This window comes from Belonocnema kinseyi, chromosome 6 (assembly GCF_010883055.1).
Source record: "Belonocnema kinseyi isolate 2016_QV_RU_SX_M_011 chromosome 6, B_treatae_v1, whole genome shotgun sequence".
NCBI classification, from domain to species: domain Eukaryota; kingdom Metazoa; phylum Arthropoda; class Insecta; order Hymenoptera; family Cynipidae; genus Belonocnema; species Belonocnema kinseyi.
Window position 1 is genome coordinate 80,501,840 of NC_046662.1, and position 26,465 is coordinate 80,528,304.

Sequence of the window (26,465 nt, forward strand, 5' to 3'; positions counted from 1 at the left end):
AATCAGAAATAGTAGAGTTTTAAATTAAAAAATAACAATTTTTATCAGAAAGTTTCAACCAAAAAAGAAGAATTTTTTTAACAAAACGGTTGAATCCTCAGCCAAAAAGATAAAATTTCAAAAAACAAAATTAATTATATAACCCGACTAATGTAACATCAATTTTCAAGAGAGTTGTTAAACCGCGCTCTTAGCGCGTCAGTAGCATCAAGTTGCGCCATGCTTCTAAATCCAACAGAAATTATTCGAGAAATGCTGAAGGCCAATGCAAGCCATGCCCGAAACTGAGCTCGTATCGGGAATTGAGTGTAATTATGAATGTAGTCGAAACCTATAAATGAAGGGAAATAATTGAATACAAATGGAATAAAAATATTACATATTTTATTATAAAAACAGTTACAAAAAACAGTTCTTTTACCCCAAAAACATTTTTGTCTAAATCTTCGTACGAAGTTTAATCAGATTCAAGTCCGTACTTGCTTTATATAATCTTTATAGACGTGGGATGTGGGCGATAAATGACAAAAAATGTGTTTACTGTGTACTTGAAAGAACTATTCAAATTCAACAATAGAAGCCGCAGCTTAATACATACGGGTCTGAATTGTTCTTGCTAATTCTACTTAATAAATACATATATCTTCGCATGCATTGTGTTCGAATCTATCATTAAGTCCCTTATTTATAAACCTAACATTAATTTCATTTTCTCTCCTCAAAGGAATCTTCTATTTCTGCGAACTAACCAATCATTAAAAAAGTTGATGGTTACGTCCTAAGATTTCAGTCATAATTACCACTAATTCAAAGACATTAATATTTTTTATTTCAATTTTCAATCTTATTTATTATCTAAATTAGACTATACATGATTGCTCAATGCCCGAAGAATACGGACGTAACCGTAATTGACATGAAAATACGGTGTAATGTGAGAAAATCAAGTTAATGGCTTGCAATTTACTAATCTAAAGTGCTTGAAAGAGCATTCGTCGAAGAAACAGGCAATTGTAAAATTGTTCAACTTATTAGCACAGTTCTAAGAAGTATTTTTTAATGAGAAAAATATATGGATTTGGAATCTGCTTCTTTGACGAACTGATTCATCCATCTTTGGTCATTTGCAGCAACCAATACTTATCCTATTCTTCTCAATTTCATTAAAATTCTTTATTGTTAGGTTTCAATCATATTTCTCTAGCTTCAAAAATATTCGATAGTAGAAATAAGATTAAAAATGGAAGAAATGTTTCTTCTCTTCAATCCGCGCTCCCAATTTGCCAAGTAGTTGTAGGATCTGGTTCTTGAACTGGGGCAATTAAGGCACATCATCACATCCTGCAAAGATTTCAGTGTCGACAATTTACTTCCTGTTATACTGCATATTTTTTATCTTATTATGTGCAGTGATATGATTTAAAGTTCTCGTAAAAAAATCACACGCCCACCATATGGCTTCAAAGATAAGGATGCATACTCTATACTAGGGGTGTTCAAAAATCACGAAGTCTGAATGTCAACTTGCATTTTCGATTTTTCTCTTCCTTTTGGGTCAAAAATCAGTTCCGATAATATTTAGAGGACGTTTATCAAAAATTTGTATGTTTTTAGAGAATAAATAATTTTTCTTAAATGGCAAATCAAACCGCAATATTACACAGGATATGAAAGATGCGGTTTTGAGCAAAATAAGTACTTTTTATCATAAGTTTTTCGTTTATAATTAAGAATGCCTAAAGATATATTCAAAGAAAATTGCTTACAAAAGAACGTGAATCATTTATTCTACTTACTGAGATGTATTAATATATACATTAGAATTAATATTAGATTCTTCAAAAAAATGCATGTTAACATTCTCGAGAAAAATAAATTTTTCTGTAAAAGCAAACAAATTTGCGATGATCGACCTCTAAATACTATTCGATTTATTTCTCCTACCACGAGGTTCATTATTGACCTAAAAAGAATAGAAGATTGAAAATGCAAGTTGAGATTCTGACTTCCTTTTTTTGGACACTCCTACTGTATGCCGCACTGCATGCAAGTTTATTATAATTGAAGTGAGTACATGGATGACTACTTCATCAATGTACCCATTTTTGAAAAAGTATATATTTGATCATCAAAAATTAAGAGTAAAAAATATATTGTACTTTTTTCATAGAAGCACGCTATTTTAAATTTGTTTAGGTTAGCAAGAAAGCTTGACTATTTTTCCTTTTTTGACTTGAGATTAAAAAGTACAGTTTTATTATTTATTTACGAAAACAATTTTTAAGTTTTTCAACCGATTTTATTAGCAATTCAAAATTTAACAATTATCTCCAGTGGAAAAGGCGTGAAAACTCCTGTCAAAAACATAGTTATCTTATAAACATATTACAAATCTTAAACACAGATGGTAGATTCTGAAAAAACCACTTATCGCTTATTTTAATAAATAAACAATAAAAATCTTTCTTTTTAACCTAAGAGCTCTCAAATGGAAAGAATGAAAAAAATATGCTTCTTCTCCAAGGAAAGTCTTTTGTGTTTTTTACATTCATTTTTTAAGGTCAAATGTTTGTTTGTTTAAACAAATTTGAAAACAAAATATTATTTATTGCAACTTTCTCTTAGAATTGAGGTAGAAAGTCGCCTTTTTATTGATTTTCTTTGAACTTGTTTCTAAAATTTTGTTGTAAAAGCCAGAAAATAATTACTTGAAATTCACACAAAAAATATTTTATTAATCATGACCAGATTCTATTAGAATAATAGAAAGTTGCGGTTTTTTCTTGAATTTCCAAATTTTGGTCTAATTTTCCGTTAATGTAAGATTTATATTATTTAAATTTAACAAAGTAATTGTTTAAAAAAGCTTGAAATTTCTATAATAGCTCTAGGAGAAAAGAGTTAGAAGCAATAATAAAATTATCAAAGAATTATTTTTTGAAATCAATTAATTATTACCTTGCACACTCAGAAAAATGTTTGTTTGAATTAAATAAATTATTTCTTTAATATGGGGTCAAACAAATGTTTTTTTAATTCGAATAAATTTTTTGTTCATCCTTATTTGTTTGGTTCAAATACATTTTTGGTTTGTTTAAATAAATCTCTTGTTTAAAATAATTAAAGTTCTTGTTTACATTGAATATATATTTTTTCAATTAATTATAGACTTTGTTCAAGTGAAGTAAATCTTTTTTTTACACTTAACCTCAAAATTCAACATTCTTTATAAAAATAATGTATGAGCTCGATAATATGTTTATTCTGAATCATAATTATCGTTGTATATGTAAAACCACAAACACGTATTCATTACGAAGCTTAATTCTGGTTAATTGTTAACTCTGTGCTTCTCATTTCTAAATAAAACAATCATAAATTAAAATAATAAGAAATGAACCACAGTTAGACATTTCAATTGAATTTATGTAAGTGCTCCTAATTTTAATTATACAATGATAATTATAATATAAAAAAATATGATTGATGTCATAAACCATCTTTATAAAGAAAGGAAGTTAGTATTGAAAAAGACCTACATTCGAAATCTTTAATTATATCCAAGGTAAACGCCCTGCAATTCAAGTAATTCCTAAACTAGAGATGTTTCGTCCATTTTTCAATTAATTTAAGATTTTACAGTAAATCAGAAGCTTCAGAATAATACATTTGTCTGATTCAATTATATGAATTCAAACAAATTTTGTTGTTTGATTCAAACAAACATTTTTCTGAGTGCAACAAATGAAAAGTTTATTAAAAGTTTGAAATCTTAGAAAAAACTGCAACTTTCTAGCATAGCTCTAAGAAAATATAGTTATAAACAATAATAATTTGATTAAACAATTACTCTTGTTATCATTAATTAATTACTATCTCACCGTATGTATAAACTTGAAAAAAGGTTGAAGATTTCAGAAAAATAGAAACTTTATAGTATTATTCTAAGAGTATATTGACGATTCTGCCCTAAATTTACCCAAAAAAATCTTTGTTCTCATGGAAATACGTGTTAAACTTCATGGGGTTTGCGGAAACTCTAAAGATTCGTTTTTTGTAACAAAAAACATTGACCCTAATAAATAGTCTGTAATATGTGCTTTTTGGCCTTTTTTTGAGAAAATCGACTCTGAAATATTTGCCTGCTGGTATAGCTCAGGCACAGTAGCGCTTCGAATTAATAGTCTGAAGTTTGCGTGTTCGATTTTCGCCACTTACACTCGTTATTTATTTTTTATTTGCGAAAATGTTGTAAGTACAATTTCCCTTAGTAATCTTTGAAAATTCTGCTAAGAATAGTTTTTTCAATATCTTTGTTCACCGAAAAACTGACTTTTTGTAACATTATCATGGTTTTTGTATGGAAGAGGTTTTTTGAAATTAAAAATTATGCTTTTTATTAAACATGACAAAGTTACAAAAGTCCGGTTTCCGTGAGAAAAAGCCAATAAAAAAAGGCCTGGCCTCTGTGTAGCGAAATTTAATTATGAACAGCTGGATTGTTTTGGTACGCATTCCGGTGCGAACGGGTTCATTTTACAGAAATTTCGATGCGAATAGCCGCATTTTTTGATAGATATAAACACTTCGCTAAAAAAATTATTATTTATACAATTTTTGAAGCTACCCGCCATTCGGCTGTGCTCTGAACAAAACTCTATATCCACTTTGTTGAATATTGAAAAGTCGATTTTCTTGAAAACGGCGACTGAGTGTATATTACTGCTTTGGAAAATTAATACTTAGGTAATTGGCTTTATTTAAAATTAACAATTACATTCTTAGTCTTCACGTGTAAATTTAATTCTAGATTGTACTTAAAGAGCTTTTATTTATATTATTTAAAAATGTATCTTGTAAAAGCATTTACTATTTATTTTGTATCTTAATAACTTTAAATAGCGCATTTAATATTAATGAAATACTCACTGCAGACAGAACAATGTATTTCATCAGAATTATCACCACATCCATCCCTTCCACTACAAGTAATGGCATCAGATCGACATCTTCCATTTCCACATTTGAAAGGGCAAAACCTGGGAGCTATTCGGCCTCGGTTCCTCGTTCGACAAGCACCTCGAGGCTCATCACTCCCATCTCTGCACGACACAACTGCATTGCAGAATTCGTAACCTGGTAGGCATTGACCATTGTTGCATCGAAAGGCTCCTTCCGGGCATTCTAAAATCATCAGATATACAAAATGTTAGATTCGAGCCAGTAGAATTTATTTAAATATCTTATCTTGTTTAACATCAGGGACTATTTCTCCGATGGTAAATATCCACATCGGGCAAGGCAAATACACTCAACTCCCGATACAAGAACCCGCGGTTTACGACATTCCTAGAATTGATGTCATCAGTAGTTTTATGATGAGGGGAGCTACGGGACCGAGAGAGGGGCGTTTCTCAGTCAAGCGTGGCAAAGAGCATGAGAGCCGCTCTCTCAGCGCATTGGTTGCATCAGGTTGCGTCATTCGTCCAAATATAACAGAAATGGTCGATGTGGGCCTGTCTCAAAATTGAACGCATCGTAGATGGAAGAGGTTTGGACTTTTTTATTTGAAGAATCTACATTGGATAATTTGATCAGAGGCATTGTTTCCACTGACCTAACCTAAAAATTGATCGAGCTGAAACTTAGACAAAGTGAAGTATATTGGATGGCAGTTCATGAACAAAATCGCTAGAACAAATCTTTATCTAAAGAAGGTGACATATTTTTCTTTTGTATGGATACCATCAATTTTGTTTTCGAAATTCATTTTCGATTAGGGTTTTCATGACCTTTCCATTATTCATAAGTATTATTTGAGAAAAAAATATTTCACCTTCAAATACTAAATTCAAACCAAAATTCGACTTTCCATTAAATTGAAGGTTCTTTTTTTCGCGTTTGAGACTAAAAAGAAAGTTTCGAATTTTTCCTTGACCACATATTTATTAAAAAATCAAAGTGAATTACGCGGTCATATCAAAACATAATTATCTCGTGCAGACTATTATCCTAAAATAGGACTCAAATTTATAAGACTCTAGAACCACAAATGATATAAGAAATATAGTATTAAAAAAAGCTCTGTAGATACTAATTTGTTAAACCTATACTGTCCACGCACGTTATCTAGATTTAAATCGATCGATTCCACATTTATATACTTTATATGGGGAACCCACTGCTCTACTTTTAGCTATTGTATGTATTAATTTCGATTTCTAACTCTTTTCTTTTCGACTGCTCTATTGGTCATATTATTATTTTTTTTTAAAGAAATCGGTATTACTACAGTTACGTTAAGGGTTTTCGTACCCTTTCTTTTGATCGTATTAGCATTTACTTATAAAAAAAATTCCTTTAATTAATAAAGAAGCAGAAAAAACTCTATTCAAACTTTAATAAGAAGGAAAATTTTTACGAAAAGATTCACCTATTTTCCCTAATAATAAAACTTAAGCTAAATTTAATAAATTTGAATCTACGTTAAAGGAATTATTTTTTTATTTACTACAAATAAATTGTAATTTAATTAAAATTGTACATGAATGCCGTTAAATTAATTAGATTTAATCATAAATTATTTAAATTCACATGAATCAACTTAGATTTTGTTTAATTTGACTAGATTGAAATGAACTTCTCTGTATTCTGTGATATTAATAATCAATTAATTTGAACTCACGTGAAGTAAATAGCAATGGAATAATTTTTCATTCGCTAGAATTGAATTTTTATTTCGTCGAAATTATCAGAAATTACTTGAATAAAACTTATTCTATTTGAATTCAGTTAAATTTATGGAAATTCAATTATTATTGCTTCTATTAAATTAATTAAAGAGAAAGTTAACAGCTGGACTGACATCAAATTCTGATCAATCACTAACAAACATAAATCCATAAAATCTGCAGGTTTTTTAATAAAAATGGGGGCAGCATAACTTTTCTCTACAATTTGCAGTCTTACTGTTACTTTCTAAAAATGGGTAAAGAGTTACTATTACCGCTGCTTTTTGAAAAAAGTAACACGTTACCACTAGTACTGGTAATAAATTAAACTGTGAACTTTCAGTTAATTTTTCATAATTAATAAGTTATTCTCAACTTTGAAAAGCTAAAGACAGCTTGAAAAATTTCTATTTTACACTATTATTAATATCAACCACAAACTTTACACAGAATTTTTTTAAACTAGTTTTTCAGAAAGTTTATCACTCAAGCGAAATATTGTAACGATAAGAGCGAATGAGAATGGACAAAAACAGAAAACAATTTATATTTTAAATTATTATCATATAATGAAAAATGGCTAAGACGAAACCATTAATTTACACTGCGTTAATGCTTCAATCATTTACAAAAAATTAAAATATTCACTTATTTCTTTAATGAAAACTATCGAAATGAATTATTCAGTTATTTTCTAGATTTGTCCATTTTGATTAATTTGTAAGTATTTTTTAAGTCTTGTTAACATATTATTTTAATTTTTATAAGAAAATAAAATAAATTGATTGAGGCATATATGCAAAAAATGTATATTTAGTACAAAAATTTTTTTTTTTCAGTTTTTGAATGTATATTATTTGAAAGATCACAAAATAAAAAATTTCAATGTTAATTTTAAGCAAAAGATATTCTACGATTTTAAAATATTTTTAGTTGTTTTCTTCTTGTCAAACAGGAGTTTCCATAATCCAAAATATTAGAATTTTCTATTGAAGGATTTATTCTTTTCACTTCACGTCAATTTTTATGAAGAAGGAAAGGTTTAGTGGTTAGTCCAATATATAAAGGTGCACTTCAGAGTCGTTATGGCATATTCACTAGAACTAGGAATTAAGTATGAATACGGCCATGGTCTACAGTGGACTTGATCTACAGTGAAGGGAATTTAAACGTAAACATTCGGGTCCGCATTAAGCATTTCTGTTGTAATAGGACGCATGACGCAACCGGATGCAAATATCATGATATTTGTTACGCTTATCTAAACATCGCTTCTCTTTCGGCCGCGTGACTCTTCTAATCAAGAAACTGCTGAGGTCATCAATTCTCGGAACGACGTAAGCCCGGGCTGATTAAATCCAAGTGCCAGTGTTATGTAGTATAAACAATATATTTTTCAAAATTAAATGTTTTCTCAACAAAGATCTTCACTCCGCTGGGAATAAAAAGATAGAATTTCAAATTGCCGGTTGGGTGCTTTTCCCTTAAGCTAGTAGAGATATCGAAAGAAGAATCCTTTTTCAGAAATACACAGATGTTTTTTCAAACGAAATTTAATTTTGAACATTTTTAATTCATTGCTCCATCTAGTCTGAAAAGACGTTAAGAATCTCTGTTCTTTTCTGATGATAATACAGATTCCTTGTAGGCGAATATATTTTCCACTTTCTTAATTACTCTTAATCCGATGAGTAGACACACCTCTCATGGTTATTTTTAATTCCATACTTAAGTGCTTTATTTTCGATTATTTTAATTTGTTCTAATCTGTCCACAAATTATGTGCACATGCGTAGTTTTTAATCGTTTTTGTGGAATATAAGTTTGGAAATTTCAATTTTTTGTTTGCCATAACAGTGGAGTAATTTTAATTATAACATTTTGTATTGTGTAAAACAAATTATATATTTAATAATATAATAAGTAATAATAAATTTATTTAATAATTTTGTGTAAGGTAATCAAAATTGTTTTATCTTTAAACAGAATTATAAAAATATTCTTTGACAATACTACAAATTATTTCCATTAACAAAATTATTTTATATGTATAACTGATTGATTAAAAGGACTAGGTTTTTCGTCTTCAAAGTAATATTATTCTCTTTCTTTGTATTATTTCTGTTGCATTCCTTCATTTTTTAATTCCTCTTAATACGTTTCCATTACATTTTTCTAAGTCGTTTAAAAAGAATAGATTTTGCTTTTTTTCTACTCCTTGGTGGAACTTTCAACGGAAGAAAATGCAGGTATTAATAGGAATTCAGATTCTGAATTTATCTAAATTCTTGTCTTTTTACCGGGTTCCCAAAGGAACAAAGTAGAAGATCTTTTTTCAGGAAAAATTTAATTTTGAAAATGTTTAATTAATTTTAATGGCTCCATCTAGTCTGAAAAGACGTTAAGAATTTATGTTATTCTCTGTCGATAACACAGATTCCTTGATAAATAATATAAATTGCTTCCCTAGCATGAAATCAAAATAAAACCTTCCAATCTTGGCTTCTGAAAAAAAATCTTATCAAACAAGCCCAAATAATCAATTTCCTCTAGTTTTCGTTTTGTTTGAGGAATTTCCTATTGAAAATTAAATGAAAAATGACAAAAGATTTGAAATAATAAAGCTGATATTTTAAAAGTATAAATAGAAAATAATTTGCCATACTTCTTCGATTGTTACACCCTTCCTCATCTTCTCCATTAGGGCAGTCTTTACTTCCATCACACAGTCCAGCCTTAGAGACACACATCCCGCTTCGATGGCAACGGAAAGCCTGGGCCGGACATCGTGCGGTTGAGCATTCCTCGTCTGAACCATCCTTGCAGTCTCGTTTTCCATCACAAACAAAGAACCAGCTAATACAGTCTCCAGAACTTCTACACTGAAAGGTTCCAAGTTCACATCCGGTGCTTCGAGCACTGCAGGTGGAGTTTCCTCTTCCACGATACATACAATCACAAAAGCCGCTTATGCATCGCGATTTTGGATCTGCCATTTGGCATTCGATGTCTGCTGTGCAAGACAAACCGAGGCTGACTGCTGAAAAGATTTTTTCTCCCTCGTGTCGGTCAGTCTTTATTGGAACTGGAACTTACAAATATATATAAATAAATCACTTGTTATTTCAAATGTAATAATATGTCATTTCGTAAGAAAAGATACTACTTTTTCAGTATCGAGTTCCATATAGAGAAGGGTGATTAAAAACTAATTATTTTTGAATGAGAACTCAGAGACGAGCCTAAGTTGTACCTTTGTGAATGACAAAATTTTTCAACAACAAAAAAATGTTCAAATCGTTTATTTTTTAGAGGTCCCCTATTCGAGCTTTATTCTTTTTATTAAATTTTTAAATTATTTTTAAGTTCTAAATGTCTTGTAAGTCTATTTAATACATTTTTATATGCCCGTAGAATTTTTCCTTTGTATACCAATACTGCATGTAGTTGAAAAAATAAAGTTTCACTAATATCAATGAAAGCGATTCAAAGTTGGGCTTATTCTTTTTCACATTTTTCTATAAGATTTGCCGTAAGTCATCTTAGGATAGTTAATTATCAAGTAAAATATGTAAATTAATAATCATAACGATATTTAAAAACAATGTTTAACAACACTAAATAAACACTCTTTTCAACTAATTTTTGTGTATATGTATATTAGCGTGGTCCAAAAAAAGCTTTTCGAGCTACAGGACAAGACACCCCCCCCCCCCCCCCCCCCCCCCCCCCCCATCAACATGTTTCTATTTCCGGAGAAAGAAAATCCATAATTTTTGTTCGAAACTCAAATATTAACACGTGCCACCGGGCACTTCAAAATCCCATTTAATTAACAGGGCCATATTTTTCATTTTCAAAATTTGAACTGATGTTGCAGGGTTTCATCGAAACGTGCCAAGTTTTTTAGGGATTTAAGAGGAGTGTGTACGAAATAAAATGATACTAATAGCTTTCATTTTTAATCCACCTTCCTCGCAGCGCCCTCAATATGACCAAAAAATTAAAAACTACATTTTTACGTATTATTGTTGCTTTTTAGAAATTTCCGATTGTTTTCTCAATTGTTTAAACAAATTTAAATTATTCAAACAATTATTTATTCTGAAAAATGCTTAAAAAACAATCGTATTTTCTGAATAAAATGTAATTTTTGTCATATTTTGGAGAAGTATATTGTTCTAAAAACATTATGTAATCATTTAAATAATTATTTATTGTATATTTTAAGACTTCCTAAAATTGGAGCCCGAAATATCAGCTTTGTTTTTAAATGCGTATCCTGTGCTACGTCTTTTTGAATAATTACATAGTTTTGATACATTTCTTTCAATGTTTTACAAATTTATATTTGTTTAAACAATCTTTATCTGGTCAAGCAGTTTTTTGATAGCTAAACCAATTAAATAAAATAGACCACATACAATTATGTTTCTGACTGCATAGTGTATAGAAAAAATACATTTACCACTTCCTAATTGCTTAAACAAATATAATTTGTTTAAATAATTACTTTTCCAAAAATACTTATAAAGTGGTAATTAATTGTATGTCTTCTATTTTATTTTATTCTTTTTAGTAATCGAAAAATAATTTCTTGAGCAAATAAAAATTGTTTAAACAAATAGAAATTTGTTCAAAATTAGAAGAAACTTATCAAAGATAAGCAATTATTCAATAAAAACTAGAATAGGATACCAATTTGAAAAAAGTGGACGTCTTTGGCTCAATTTTGAGAAATTTTCAAATTAAACAATAATTAACTGTTGACATGATAACATAATGTGTTTAGAAAATGTAATACTCCAAACAATTACAAAATATTGAATCTCAATACGAAAATATGATTATTTTTTACATTCTTAGGAAATAAATAATTATTAAATAATTTACATTTGTGTTAACAATTGAAAATTGCTTAAAAATTATTGGTTAGTATTTAAATTGTCTATTAGTAATTATTTGTATGGAAAAGACGTTGAAAATTGCTAAAAAGTAACAATAGTTCGTAAAAATGTTTTTTTTTGGTCATATTTGGGGCGCTGTGGGGAGGGGGGGGGGTGAAAGTTATTAGTATGATTTTATTTCGTAGACACTCCCATTAAATCCCTAAAAAAACTTGGCACGTTTCGATCAAACCCTGGAACATGAGTTCAATTTTGTGAAAATTAAAAATGTCTTCATTTTAATTAAATGGGATTTTCAAGTGACCCGTGGAATGTGTTAATTTTCGAATTTCGAATAAAAAATTACTTATTTTCTTTCTCCGGAAATGGAAACTTTGTGTGTGGGGGGGGGGGGATCTTGCCCTCTAGAGTGAAAAAAATGTTGCAATGCATTTTTAGACCACTCTAACGGCAATTCCATGTCAATTGGGCCACCTGAAAATCTCGTAAACGGTTTTTTTTCTCATCAAATTTTTTCACCGATTATCTTTAACATGTGTACTTTCATATCATATTTTTTCATAATTACTTTTTTTTCAAAATGGCGGACCAAAATATCTAAAAAAACGTGGTTTTTTCACATACTCTCCAGGTTTACCATTTTTAAGTTGAAAAAAACAATGAGAAACTCGAGATTATTATTCAGTTTGATATTTTTGGTGTTGCTGGCAATAAATAAACTACTAAAATGCTAAATTTCAAAAAGGCGGATTCAAAATGGTGGCCGAAAAATAAATGTTTTCATTTGTATGTAATGTTCGTTTTAATATCGTAATATCGTTTTAATGTGCGTTTTAAAAACCTATTTTCAATAATCCTTCTTATTATTACTTTAAAAATATCAATAGCGAGTCCATTATGTCGGATAAAAAACGTTGTATAATAACAAGGCCAATACCAACTCAGTCTTTTAAACAATTTGTTTAAGCAAATTGTTAACACAAACTAACTTTACAAAACTAATCGCATGTGCGGATTAAGCGTACTCAAAAACCACCTAAATAATTGATGTGGTATTTGCATTTTCTTCGCCTTCCTTATGAACATAAACAGTTTTATTAAATTTACAAAATTAATTATTTATTAATTTATTTATTAAAAAACGTAATTGAAGGCATAAAAGAACTATTCGGGATGTAACTTTTTCCATTTAATCTGATTGTCCTTATATACATATTATATAATATGTATAAGGAGATATATAAATCCTTATACATATTATACTTTAATGCTGATATAGGACCTCTCAAAATTATCCGATCGGCTTCTCCATTCTGGCACCTTATTTAGATTAAAAAAGGAACCAACAGAACGTGTGTCTGCTTGTATTTGACGAAACATTTTTTTGCCTAATAAAAACTCCCTGTCTGGTTTAAACTTCTGATAGAACCTTATACCCGATGCTTTCCATATCTTTCAGACCCTTTCCGGAATCTGCATCCGAAATTCTGTCCAAAACTGTTCAGCTATTTTCTTTCAGAATCTTTCAGAATTAAGCAAAAAATGTCCCAGCGGTATCTTTCCGTCTTTTTTTTCAATCATTTCCGAAACTGTCCCGCGCGCATTGTTTTCAGTTTCTACACTGGAAAAATGGTTTAGCTATCCCAGATAACCGTTTAACTGGATTTCGTCTTCCAAGAAAATACAGCTGTGTCACTTAGATTTCTAGCTGTTTTGCTAAATTTGCCATCTAGAAATTATCTAGGTAAATTAGCTAAATAATTTCTAGATGGCAAATTTAGGTGAAAGAGCTAGAAATCTAGGTGACACAGTTATATTTTCTTGGACGGCGAAATTCAGCTAAACGGTTAGCTGGGACATCTAGACCATTTTTTTCAGTGAAGTAAAAAATGATTCTTTTAAAAATTTAATAATTTTTTAAATTAATTTGTCAAAATTACAGCTGTTTAATAATTTTGATAGGATGTTCGTAAAAAAGGTTTAGCTCAAAGAAATTATTTTTTAAACCTTATTTAAACAATTACTTTGTTTTACAAATTATTATTAATTTCTTATTAATAATTTGCAAACATAAGATAATTGTTTAAACAAGGTTTAATTAATAACTCCTCTTATCCAATTTTTTTTTCAATAATTTCGTATGAAAATTAATCAACAGTTAATAAAAATGATGAAAACCTTGTGATAACCAATAAAAACATATATCGTACATTTAATTAGATCCAATTTTGGATTTTTAAGGAGATGGAAGAAAAATGAACCCCTTTTGCTGAAAAGAAACTCAACATGGTGAATTTGTTCCAAAGGAGACTCAACTTGGAAATCCGAAAGAACCCAATTTTAATAGAGATTTTTTCCAAAGAACCTATTTTTCGCTTTGCCTACTTTGAAATTTTATCTAAGAAATATAATGTAATGAATATGGTAATGTAAATATGGTTTGCTTTACCTACAAATTCTGTAAATTCCTAACTTACCAACCCCACTTTGCGAGCGGTTGGTTTGTAAATGAGCCTTCGTGTTGTTCTACTAAAGCGTTCTCCAACCAAAAGAACCTTTTTGGGTCTCCAGAGGTTTGTATTGGAGTTCAAGTTCTAAACGTATCAATTTTTATTCAAGGCGCAACTTTAGTGATACCCTAGTTTTTTGTGAGATAGAGGGTAGTTTGAACCATTACCTTTTCTTGTGGAATGAGTTACATAGAGAATTTAAAAAATAAAATAAGAGTGTTTGATGTAACGATTGATTTAAATAAATAATTGTTCTATTTGTTTACAGAAAGTTTTTTATTTAATTGTTGAACCAAAATATTTAAAGGTACCTGAGGATGATGCCGTTGATGTTGTTTGAACAAGTCCAGTGATATCTGCGTCTACAATAACAGCATCATTTTCTTCTGGGAGAGCGTTGTTGCCAGTTGGAATTGGTTTTGAATTGCCCTTCGATCGAGTCACTATCATCACAGGCATCGGCTCAGTAGGCGGTGAGGTTGAAAGTAATAAAGTTGCATTTTTTAACCATGACATTTGGACACCTAAAAAATTACAACATTTTTTTACTAGACAGAGTAAACGAGAAAAACTAGAAATCTAACGTTTATTATTGTCTCCGAAACTGAATTCTGGCACTACTAAATAAGTCTTAATTTCGCACTTTTTTACATCTTTTAAATAAAAACTTCAAAAAGTGATTGAAAATGTCATCACAGTCCAAAATTCACTCAAAACAGGAGAAATAGAGTGTTTTTTCACTAAAATAGAGGAATAATAGGGGCATAAAATTTATTTATTATATTTTATTTAAATTTTAATTTAATTATAAATAAATAAATTATAAATAAAAATTTAATTTATAAAAATTTAAATTTTATTTAAATCAAAACAGTTTAATCGATCCAAAAAGACGAATTTTCTATGACAAAATTGAATTTTCAACAAGAAAGTTAATTTTTATCTAAATAATTGAATTTTGAACCAAAAAGCTCAAAATTCAACCAAATAATTAAGTTTTATAACTAAAAAGATGAATTTATAACCCAAAAAGATTTTACTTTTAAATAAAAAACAGTTGAATTGAACCAAAAAGACAAATTTTCTACCAAACAATTGAATTTTCAACAAGACAGTTAATTTTCATATAAATAGTTAAATTTTCAATCAAATATCTGAATTGTTAACAAAATAGTTGAATTTTATACCAAAAATATGAATTTTTAACCAAGAAAAATAATTTTCTTTCCAAAAAGACGAATTTTCAACAAACAAAAGCTAAATTTTTAATCAAGAATGGAATAGTTAAATTTTCAAATGAAAATCTTAATTTTTAACCAGAAAGGGACATTTTCAATTAAAATTATGAACCTTTAATCATTAAAAATAATTCTCGATTAAACAGCTGCATTAACAACAAACATATTTAACTGAAGATTGAACCAAAGAAATGAATTTTTAAATAAATATGGAATAGTTCAATTTTCCGTTAAAAAATTAAAGTTCATGTTTTAAAACGAATCATCAACAAATTTTTAACATAATACATTAAGTTCTAACTAAATACGTAGTTACATTTTAAAACAAGGAAGATGACATTTCTACCGAAAACATAAACATTATATATAAAACGACGAATTTTATATCCAAAAAGACGAACAAAATAGTTAAATTTTGGAAAAACCAATCCAATTTTTAAAAAATTGAATTTTCCAAAAAATAATTAAGATTTTATAAAAATAATTGAATTTTGAAGCCAAAAAACGTAATATATAATAATTAAATTTTCATCAATATAGTTGAATCTTTAGCCTACAATCTTCAAGAAAAAAAGCCAAAAAGACGAATTTTTTAGAAGACATTGAAATTTTTAACAAAAAAAAAAATTTAACCAAGAAAGACGACATTTCTGCAAAAAAAAGATAAATTTTCAAACCTAAAAGACGCTTGTTTAACAAAATAGGTTATTCTTTCACCAAAAATAAAAGACTTTTTAACAAAATAGTTGAATTTTCTAATTGGGTTCTGTTCATTCACGAACGAGAAATTAAAACGAAATAATAAAAACAAAACAAAAACGAAGAAAGGGGTAAAGAAACGCGAAGTTTATTGAAAACAAAGGGAGAGATAGGAATCCGATTGAAAAAAGGGTAAAAGAGACAAATAGCGAAAATAGTTTGAATTGTGCATATACATTTATTTGCCGATGACATAATTTTCAACATTTTTAATCGATTATGATGAATCATTCAAAATTCGAATTCCTAGAATAATTTGGACTATATTAGGGGACAAAAAATAGCATTGTAAAAAGTCAAGTGTGACATAAAAATATAATTTATGTATCTTATAAAAGTGTATTATACACAAGAAAATAGCATTATCATGTAAAATTCTAATCTGACAATTTCATTCGCATAATATAACGTGTAAAAGCATACTGATGCTAAGTGCCATTAACACGAAAGCTTAAAACATTATGGAAAACAACTTCGTTATGGTAAATTTTCGCAAAGTCATTTGTCTTCATTGTAAATTGAAAAAATGCTGAATTATTTTTAGAACTGATCAAGCGACTTTTGAATTATCTTCATTTTTAATCATTAATTTTTCCATTCTTATTCATGAGTGCAATGAAATCGTGCAAACTTTTCGAAAACTAGTTTTTAACGGATATTTACGTTTCGGTATTCACAGAGTCCGAAAATGAACAAAAAATGGCATCTGTCTGGATGCCTGTAAATTAAAAAAGTTATAGGTGTGCTGTAACATTTTTTTTAATTTAGGAGAATCAAAAAGAATAATTATTTTTCTTAGAGATTAGGAAATTTCAATCGAAAGTTTGAGCTATTATCAAAATTACATTTAGAAATTATTCCAATAAAATTTTTCGGTTTAATAAAAATTTTAATTCAGATCATTTTCATAACTACACACTTTTTTTAAGAGATCGATAAGATATAATTACGATTTCAATATAGGTGACAACAAGCATTACAATAATTACATTTTTCTATGAGGCATACATTTTAAAAGTTCTACATAATTAATGATCAAGTAGATTACCTATATTAGAAATATTGGGATATCTTTTTAAAATACAGTGTGATGATTTTTAAAATTTTCTTAGAACTGACTGGACATGATTAAAATGTTCCAAAATTGTATGGTTACAAATTTTAATTTATACAGTTTTAGGCAATTTAAATACAAAACTTTTAACATTTGTAATTTTGTGAGTTCAAAATGTTAAATTTCTAACATTTTCGAATATTATAATAAAAGAAGAATTGAACATTAGTCTATAATCATTTACTTTATACATAGTGTGAAGTATTATACTCGTATGGGGCATTCGAGACAATATTTGCCTAAGAAAGTTTTTTTCACGTAAAATATTTTTTGTCTTGTTTAACACTTAAAAATATTCGTGTACATAAAAGGAACCTTTTTTAAATTGCTTATACTGCAATATTAAACAAAGATATGAAAATCCGTTCAGATGATAAGATGTGGGCCTTTTAAATCAAATATTTATAAACAAATAGATTTTTTCAATTTGGACCTGTTTTTCTTCAAAGAGTGCACTAAACTTTTTTCTAAATCTGGCAAAAATTTGAGAATGGGTACTAAAATACTTTCGAAGCCATGCATTTTTGAATAGCGGCTCGCGTATGAGAAGTGACCGCAGAGCGACTCGCTCGGACTGAGACTCGACTGCCTACGGAATAAGTAAAACACATCCATCCACTTGCAAAGTAGTCTATTTTTATGTTGTTAATTTTAAATATTAAAAATTTATTGCTATTTAAAAATTCATTTCTTCAAAAGTATTTGACTACCCACTCCCAAATTATTACCAGACTAAGAAAACCGTTTAGTCCACTCTTAAAAATAATCTTTTTTTAAACAGGTCCAAATTGAAAAAATCTATTTATTTATAAATATTTTATTTATATTATTAAATAAATAAATAAGGTGAATTTAAGTATACTTTATTTGAAAGTTGAGTGAAAGGCCCACATTTGATCTTCCGAATGAATTTTCAAATCTTTGTTTAATATTGCATGATCAGAAATTGAAAAAAGGTACTTCTTTATGAATATACCATTTTTTTTAAATGTCCTCGAAAACTTTGCGAGTCATATTGCAATAAAAATATATGTATCGAATATTCTTGAGTGTTGAACAAAAAATAAAATATTTTACGTGAAAAAAAATTTGCGTGGCAAATATCGTGTGGAATGTCCCATATATAATATTCATTTGTTGTATACATTTTTTTATAAAACAAATGAACATTATATATAAAACTTCATACTATATATAAACTATACATAATTTTTCCACATAGGTATAACTTATGTTCATAAAGTTACAGTTTTACAAATATTTAGAAAATAATTTGACTTTTTAGCCTATTAGATTCTAGTGATCCACTTCTTGCACTTTACACCCTTTTTAATATCAAGTTCATAAAATACCCTGGTGAAAAAGTTATATATAATTTATACATAGTGGAAAATATATTGATATTTTTCATTTATTTTATATAGAAAAGTTTTTGAAACAAATGAAAAATATCATTGGCTTATCTACTATATATAAAATTATAGATAACTTTTTCACCTGGTTATTTCATCTTATTCCCATTTTTTTTAAACAATTTGTTCACTTAATTTGGTTTTAAATTAACTTATAATTTCACATTGCAAAATGAAACTGAAAAGTTTCCAAATATAAAGTTAAACATTGCGTTTTTTAAATTTTATGGTTTTATATTTAATTAATTGAAATTTAATACATTGGAATCTAAAGCATTTTTGTTTTGTTATTTGATCAATTCGATCATATATACCCGTATAGATATTTCCCCGGTTGTCTCTAATACAACAAGGTTTCTGGTCGGATCCCGGCCGGGCTACCCCTGGCTGGGTTTCATGGACAGGAACCGGGCGGGAGCCGGTCGGCCTACATTTTTCTCGAATCACGTAGTCTGGGGCCGGTCGATTACTGCCCGGGCCAACCCTGATTATATCCCATGGTCGGGAGCCGGCTGGGCACTGGTCAGGTTAATGTTTTTGTAAAAATTACACGCTTTTTAAGAGCCATGATATTATCAAAGACGTAATTATGGATGCTAGATGAATTATTATTTGAAAATTATAATTTAAAGATTTATTAAATCAGTGAAACAAAAATTAGCTTTTTTAAATTCTTTAAAAAAAAACATTAAATTTTTTCGAATAATTCAGCATTTTAAATTAAACTGTTCTCGATTCTGCTATGTGCTTCAACAGAAATGATACAATTTTTATTAACTTCTCTATATTCAGACCATCTTTAGCCTGTACAATTTCAAATTTACCGCCATATATAGCGCCTGCTGTGTCTGTCGTCTGCATAGACACTCAGTAATTTTCAGTTTCGCACCTGGAACGAGAATGCTCCTTGCACTCACGTCGCGTCGCCTCTTCGAAGTTTGCAAATAAAATCGAGACTTGTACTTAAAATCAACCTTATTTCAGTAATTAGTTTAAATCCCCCACTTAGTGTGCGAATAATTATTATTTTAAATTAAAATATACCTTGTGTATACAGTTTTTACTTTCTTCCTTCCTAACCTTAAATCACCACGTGGCTTCGAAATTGCTATGAGATTCTATCATCAGGAAATAAAATTCTACTCCAATGCTCTTGCCAGAATTGGTTCACTTGATTTGACTTTTAAAGTTCATCGTAATCTTTACAATGAGCCTTAAAAGACAAAACAAATTACCAATTTTTCGCCTGAAGCAACATTTCTTAACCGCGTTTTGGCCGGATTACCTAACCGGATCCGTTTACCGTGACGTTTTTAGCCGAATCCCGGCCGGATTCCCCGACCAGCGCCCGGCTGAAAGCGGGGCTATCCGGCTGGGGCCAGGCCGGATCCCTGATTGGATTCCTACACGGGTAAAATTGAAGCAATGAATATGATACAATTTTAAATTAAAAAAAAAAAATCTACAACTTTGGAATTTTTAAATTCAAGGCATTTATAAAATATTTTTTCATTTAATATTTACAAGTATGAAATTAAAAATGTTTCAAATTAAAAGTTTACAGTATTGTAATTTTTTAATTCAAAGTTAAAAATTTTGTTTAAAACTAAAAAACCCTACAAAGGTTAATTATGAAATTTTAATTAGAAAAGGTTCCAAGATGAAATTGTAATTAAAATATTGCAAATTAGATCATTCTGTTTTAAATTTAGATCGTTCAAAATTGTATAACTTCGATTAAATGCCTTGGTAGTTGAGTAATATTTTGTGCTTAATATTTAATTAACTCAAATATTTAATATAATGCTTAAATTATTTATTGCTTAAATAAATAAACTGAAAAATATAGACTTTTTGAGAATATTATTTTGATCTTCGAGAAAAAGACTTAAATAAAGTTGCAATACCTTAGAATAAATGCAGGTACACATCAAGAATATAAACAATTGGTTCATTATTAAATGCGTATTAATTTGTACATTTTTTTCTTATTTTAACATTGCTTTGCTCATAAAAGTAAATAAGAATATATTATAAAGTGGTTAATAAGTCTTATTATTAATTGTAATTGTTTCTAAGAAATTAGTAAATAAATACTTTATTCTAACTGCTTTCGCTTGAAAAAGCTGTTTCGTTCTTATTGTTTAATGTGTCACATGTTCCAGGATTAATAACCACTTAAAAACATAATCTTAATTTATTTTACGAGAAATCAATACTAGGGTGAAATGGTATATGACGCAGACGGAATACTAGAGGCTTTCAGAGACTATTTTAGGAGACAATTCGGAGATGAAGCTATTGGACACCACAACTGCTACTCGTATGTTGAACACGATGCGATAGAAAACTCAATTCAGAAAGTCTGTGTCACTGAGGTTAGGGATATAATTAAGAACTTGAAAAACGGTAAGGCTGCCGGGGTAGACGGTATTAACGTTGAAATGCTTAAACACGTGGTGAATGCATTCCACATAGACTGTGCGAATTGATAAATTTATGTTTCGAGATGAGAGACGTCCCAGACGATTGGAAAAAAAAAATTATCGTACCGATATACAAAAGAAAGGTAGGTAAAAGCGACTGCAATAATTACAGAGGGATGAGCTTATTGAGTACCGTAAGTAAAATATACTCAAAAATACTTATTCGTAGGGTCATGAAAATAACAGAAGCAAAGCTTTCGAAAGTACAAAGTGGGTTTATGCCAAGAAGGTCATGTACGGATCAAATATTTAGCTTAAGACAAATAACAGGAAAAATATTGAGAGTAGGAAAAAAAGTTTTCTGTGCATTTGTTGACCTAGAAAAAGCCTTTGATAAGGTAGATAGAAGTGAACTTTGGAAGTCCTGAAAGAGTATGGAGTCAATGGATGGCGTCAATGGATAAAAATAATACGTACGTGTAGCAAGGCGAGTGTAAGGGTAAATGGGAAATTGAGTGACTCTTTCGATATTATCCAATGAGTTACACAAGGATGCGTTATGTTCTCATGGTTATTTATATTATTTATGAGCAAGTGTTTAAGAATGGCTCCTTTCGACAAAGAGGGTGTGGATCTCGAAACAGTAAGGGTACGTGGGTTAGCGTTCGCAGATGATAAGTTTGTTATGGCAGATTCAATCGAAAACTTACAAAGAATGTTGAATAAACTAGATGCAAGCATGAAGAGCATGGGCCTCAAAATTAACGCAAATAAAACAAAAACTATGGTGTTCGAAGGAAAAAGTGAGAAAACACTATGCAATATTTTATTAAATGATGAGAGAATTGAACAAGTTGATAAGTTCGTATACCTTGGTAGCTTATTTACTAGGGACGGGAAGATAGATGAGGAATTAGATAGACGCATAAACGAAGGTAAGAAGGTTATTGGTAGACCAGGTCCCCTTATCAGAAGTAAAAATATTTCAAATAAAGCTAAAATGGAAATACATAATTCTATATTTGTACCGACTGTACTATACGGTAGCGAGACATGGATTTATAAAAAAAAAAGATAAGAGTAAAATTAACGCAATTGACATGAGGTTTATGTGCATAATATGCGGGAAAACTCTGATGGACAAAGTAAGTAACGAGATAATTCTAAAAGAATGTGGTGCAGAAGAGACGCTAGTAGACACATGGGAAAGAAATCGATTAAGATGGTTCGGACATGTTGAGAGAATGCCAAATGAACGACTAACGAAACAAGTGTATCAAGGTAAAGTAAATGGCAACGTGCCCAGAGGTAGACCGCGGAAAGAATGGTTAGAATGTGTGAATGAGACCCTAGTGAGAAGAGACATAAGAAGTCACAGAAACACGAGAGCCTGAATGAAAAAATGCAGGGACATAAAAGAAGTTAGAGAAGTATGCCAGGACAGGAAAGTATGGCGGCAAATAGTTAATAAAAAGAGTGTCAGTAGAGTGAATGACGCCTGAAACAAAAGTCCTTGGCTACTATTGGACCCAAGTGGGGAACCATACATAACAGTGAAACTCGTCTATAGCGCCAATTTTGGGGCTAACAGTGGGTGGGAACTTAATTATTATAGCCCGCTCCGCTTTTGTTTGTTTATGCTTGAGTTTAAAGAAAACATCAAAACCACTCGCCAAGGACAGGCTATATTTTTTTTTTAAGTTGTAAGACTCAAGACTTAAATTGAAGATATTATCTGACAAATATAATTTAATTTGCTTAGCAATACATTTTCTTAAGTTTTATTTACTTATCTAATAATAATCTCATGCGTTGCCCATATATTTTTTAATATTTTTCGTAGGTGTATAGTTTTTTCCATGAAACCAGTTTCACTCATGTTTCGAATTGATTAATAATCGCCTGCATTTATAAATAATAATTATTTCTTATTGTTAAAATTGAAAATTATAAACAAAATTTAAAAATTAGTTACTTCCATACAGAATTATTTTTTCTTCTACTTAACAATATTTCAGACAAGTGAATAAAAATAGTCCATTAATAAAATGTATCATTGAGTTTTAATTGTTATTGTAATTAACTGATTATAAAATACATATTCATCCTTACATTTTTTGCATTGATTAAGTCTTTTAAATGAATTTTTTATTAAAAAAGTATTTTAGTTTACATTTTGTTTTAAGTTGAAAGACTAAAGAATTGAATTAATGGTATTATCTGATAAATATAATTTGCTTTGAGCTACATTTCGTTTTTTTAAATTTATTTATACAATAAATAAACTTGAATTTATTGCTAATAATCATTTTATATTATAAATAATAATTGCCATTAATAAATTCCAACATTGATACCTCTCACTAACAAAAATTCTTTCTTTCAAAAAAATTATAAAATAATTATTCATTTTTACATTTTTTGCATAGGTAAAGATGAGTTTTATCATGAAAAATACAAATATGTTTCCAATTGATTAACAATCACACACATTTATGAGTATTTAATATTTTTTATTGTTAATAATAATCATAAAAAGATTAAAAAATCAGTCACTTACACATAGGAAAAATATTTAATATTTTTGTTTTAAGTTAAGAGACTCAACAATTGTATTTAAAATATTAGCTGATGAATATAATTTGCTTTAGACTACATTTTATTGATGCTAATTTATTCATGTATAATAATCATCTCTCGCTTTTTCCCGTTATTATTTATTCTCGTGCTATTTTTTTTTATTCATTGTATCTTATTACCCTCACCAGAGTTTCCTTCCTGCCGGCTTATTTCTTCGCTTGTCACATAATTCTGCTGTGTAACCTCATCACTTGGTTTCTGAAGAACAGATTGCTGCTGCAACTCTAAATCTGGTCTAACGAGCCGATCAGGACGACAAACATCACCATCTCTTCGCATCGGCGCAGTGCACTGACAGCGTCCAAATAAATCCGGAATCAAAAAATCACAATGGGTGTCACTATCCCATAATCGACAGTGAGCATTACTATAACAAACTTGACCCAATTGTGCAGCTGAAAAAAAACCAGAAATACCTAAATGTTAAAAATTTACTTAATAACTATTAATTAATTTTCATAATAAATTTCTTCTCTCTCATTTTTAAAGTGTGTTCTTCAACCTTTAAGGATGTACGCTACGTACAAGCAATCTCAAAAGTCGCCAATCTTTTAAATGATTTATAAAATCGAATAAAATATATCTATTATTATTGATTTCTAGAAGTGTTGACGGAAACTTCTGAGTATACTTTATAAAAAAAATCTGGTTAAAATATCATTGCTTTTTCAACAGTGGTTATTTAGAGTTTTAGTTTTTGCTTTCTCTCTAGAGAAAGGTTACAACAATTTTTATTGAATCTTAATGATCAAGGCCTCATTTTATTCTTTAAAGGATTCTCTACAATTCTATTCGGGCGGTGCTAATTAAAATTTAAGCTATGATTGTTTATAATAATAATACCTGTATGATTTCTATGTTAATTTTTTAAATAAAATCAAACCAAATATAAATTTAGAAAATCCCTCGAAGAATAAAATGAGGCCTTTATCAATAGTATTAAATAAGAGTTGTAACTTTCCCCTAAAGAGAAAGGAAAAACTAAACTTCTAAATAACTACAGTTAAATAAACAATTTTAATCTGAATTATTTTTTTCTGAAGTGTGCTTAGAAACAAAGCGTGTGGTCCTGAGTATATACAACAAAATCTCGCTTTCAGTCAAGTGCCGGGGGTTGCTTTCAAATAACCTTGGACACTGATTTCGGGGGGAACGAATCGTATCCGATCGACTCGTTTTCAATTGATATATATATATATATATATATATATATAATGTCGTAGCCGCTCTCGCCCTGCTCCCCTGAGAAACTGCAGGAGCCAACAGTACTGGGAAGGCTGAGAACAGGGTGACTGAAAGCGAGAGTTTGGTTTAATTGGTAATTAATATCAACTGAAAGCATATAGGTGGTCCATAATACCACGCGTCGACGGTAGCGTCACAATTTTATATTTATGTTTAAATTTGATTCAAGGTATTTAAAGAACAAGATGTCATACACAGTACCCCCTCCATAAATCACCCCAAAGTACGGAACGTGGCCATTCTAGGAAATTTTGACGTCCCGATTATTCCTTATTTGGGCAGAAAGTGACAAATTATTGTCGACGTATAGCCGTGAGGTCTCATATACCGCACCATGCTTCTGGTATATGGTTCCCTTCTTCCACTGGTGTAAAAGGTTATTCATAATAACAGTTCATAAAATTTCATAATTTCTTACTAATTCCAATGTTCCTTCATATACTTTTATAAGATAGATAACAAAAACTTATCTAGTCATTCAATTAGATATAAATATATACAGTCGTCTGTGTGACCTCAGATCTATGTCAGTGCAAAAATAAAATCAATTCCATACTTAAATGTTAATTTTCATATTTTAAACTATATTTTGGGTAATATATTGTAACCATAAACCAAATGCACAGCTTGAATTTTCTCAAATCTAACAAGTAATTGAACAAAAATCTGCTCTGCGCGAAAAAATGTAAAAACATTAAAGATTACAAATTAAAAATTGGAATGTCCACAATGAAGTTAGGGAACGTCTATGAATTGTACAAAGATCATTTTTGAAATTCCAAACCTATGCCCTCCAAATTTTAAGGATTCATAAGATTTTTATGATTCCCCGCTTCTTATATAATATTTTATACTTTTTATTCAATGTATAAAAACTATACCATAGTTATTTTCACTGTACACGAGATTTTAAGGGATTTTCACAAATTAGAAAGAGCTAAAAGATTTTCAGTGATTTGGAAGTATTTCAACAGATTTCAAGGGATTTTAAAGTATTTCAAAGAATTGAAACATTTTTGCGGAATTTAACGTATTTTTCCAATCTTTTTAGGGGTTTCATGAGGTCTCAAGATATTAGTAAAGATTTCAACGGATTACGAAAATTGTATGGTATTTCAAACGATTCCAATATGAGTCTTTTTGGTCTTTTTTTATTCCTTTTTCTGGATCTACATTTTATATTGCTCCAATTCTGCACATTTAGAATTGAAATTTTCTTCACTTTCAATATACATGTGTGTGTATTTATGGGTTTTCTAAGAATTTTAAACAGGACGATTTTTAACGACTCTCGGACACGACGCAGTCCCAAGCGGACCCCCACATTATCTTGTCTTTTACGTAACAGTTCCTTAAGAAATTTGAAAGAGAGCGGTCTCTTGTATACTCGGTTGGAGAAAAAGCAAAATAGAAAATTTTCAATTTGGTATAAATAAACTTTCTTAAAATTGTGCTTCGATATGCAGTTACTGGGAAATTCGGA

At 29.3% G+C, this 26,465-nt stretch overlaps 1 protein-coding gene across 1 annotated transcript in view; it reads right to left on the reverse strand.

Annotated features, from left to right (window-relative positions):
- Positions 1–367: 367 nt before the first annotated feature.
- Positions 368–26,465, reverse strand: part of LOC117175475 (low-density lipoprotein receptor-related protein 1B-like) — a 26,759-nt gene continuing 661 nt past the window's right edge. Inside the window, exons 2-6 of the mRNA XM_033365182.1 lie at positions 23,857–24,132; positions 14,460–14,672; positions 9,397–9,816; positions 4,930–5,184; positions 368–1,341 (exon numbers count right to left, since the gene is read on the reverse strand). Of these exons, the coding sequence (XP_033221073.1) occupies positions 1,322–1,341; positions 4,930–5,184; positions 9,397–9,816; positions 14,460–14,672; positions 23,857–24,132 (1,184 nt within the window). The 3' untranslated portion in view covers positions 368–1,321. The remainder of the gene's footprint in view (positions 1,342–4,929; positions 5,185–9,396; positions 9,817–14,459; positions 14,673–23,856; positions 24,133–26,465) is intronic.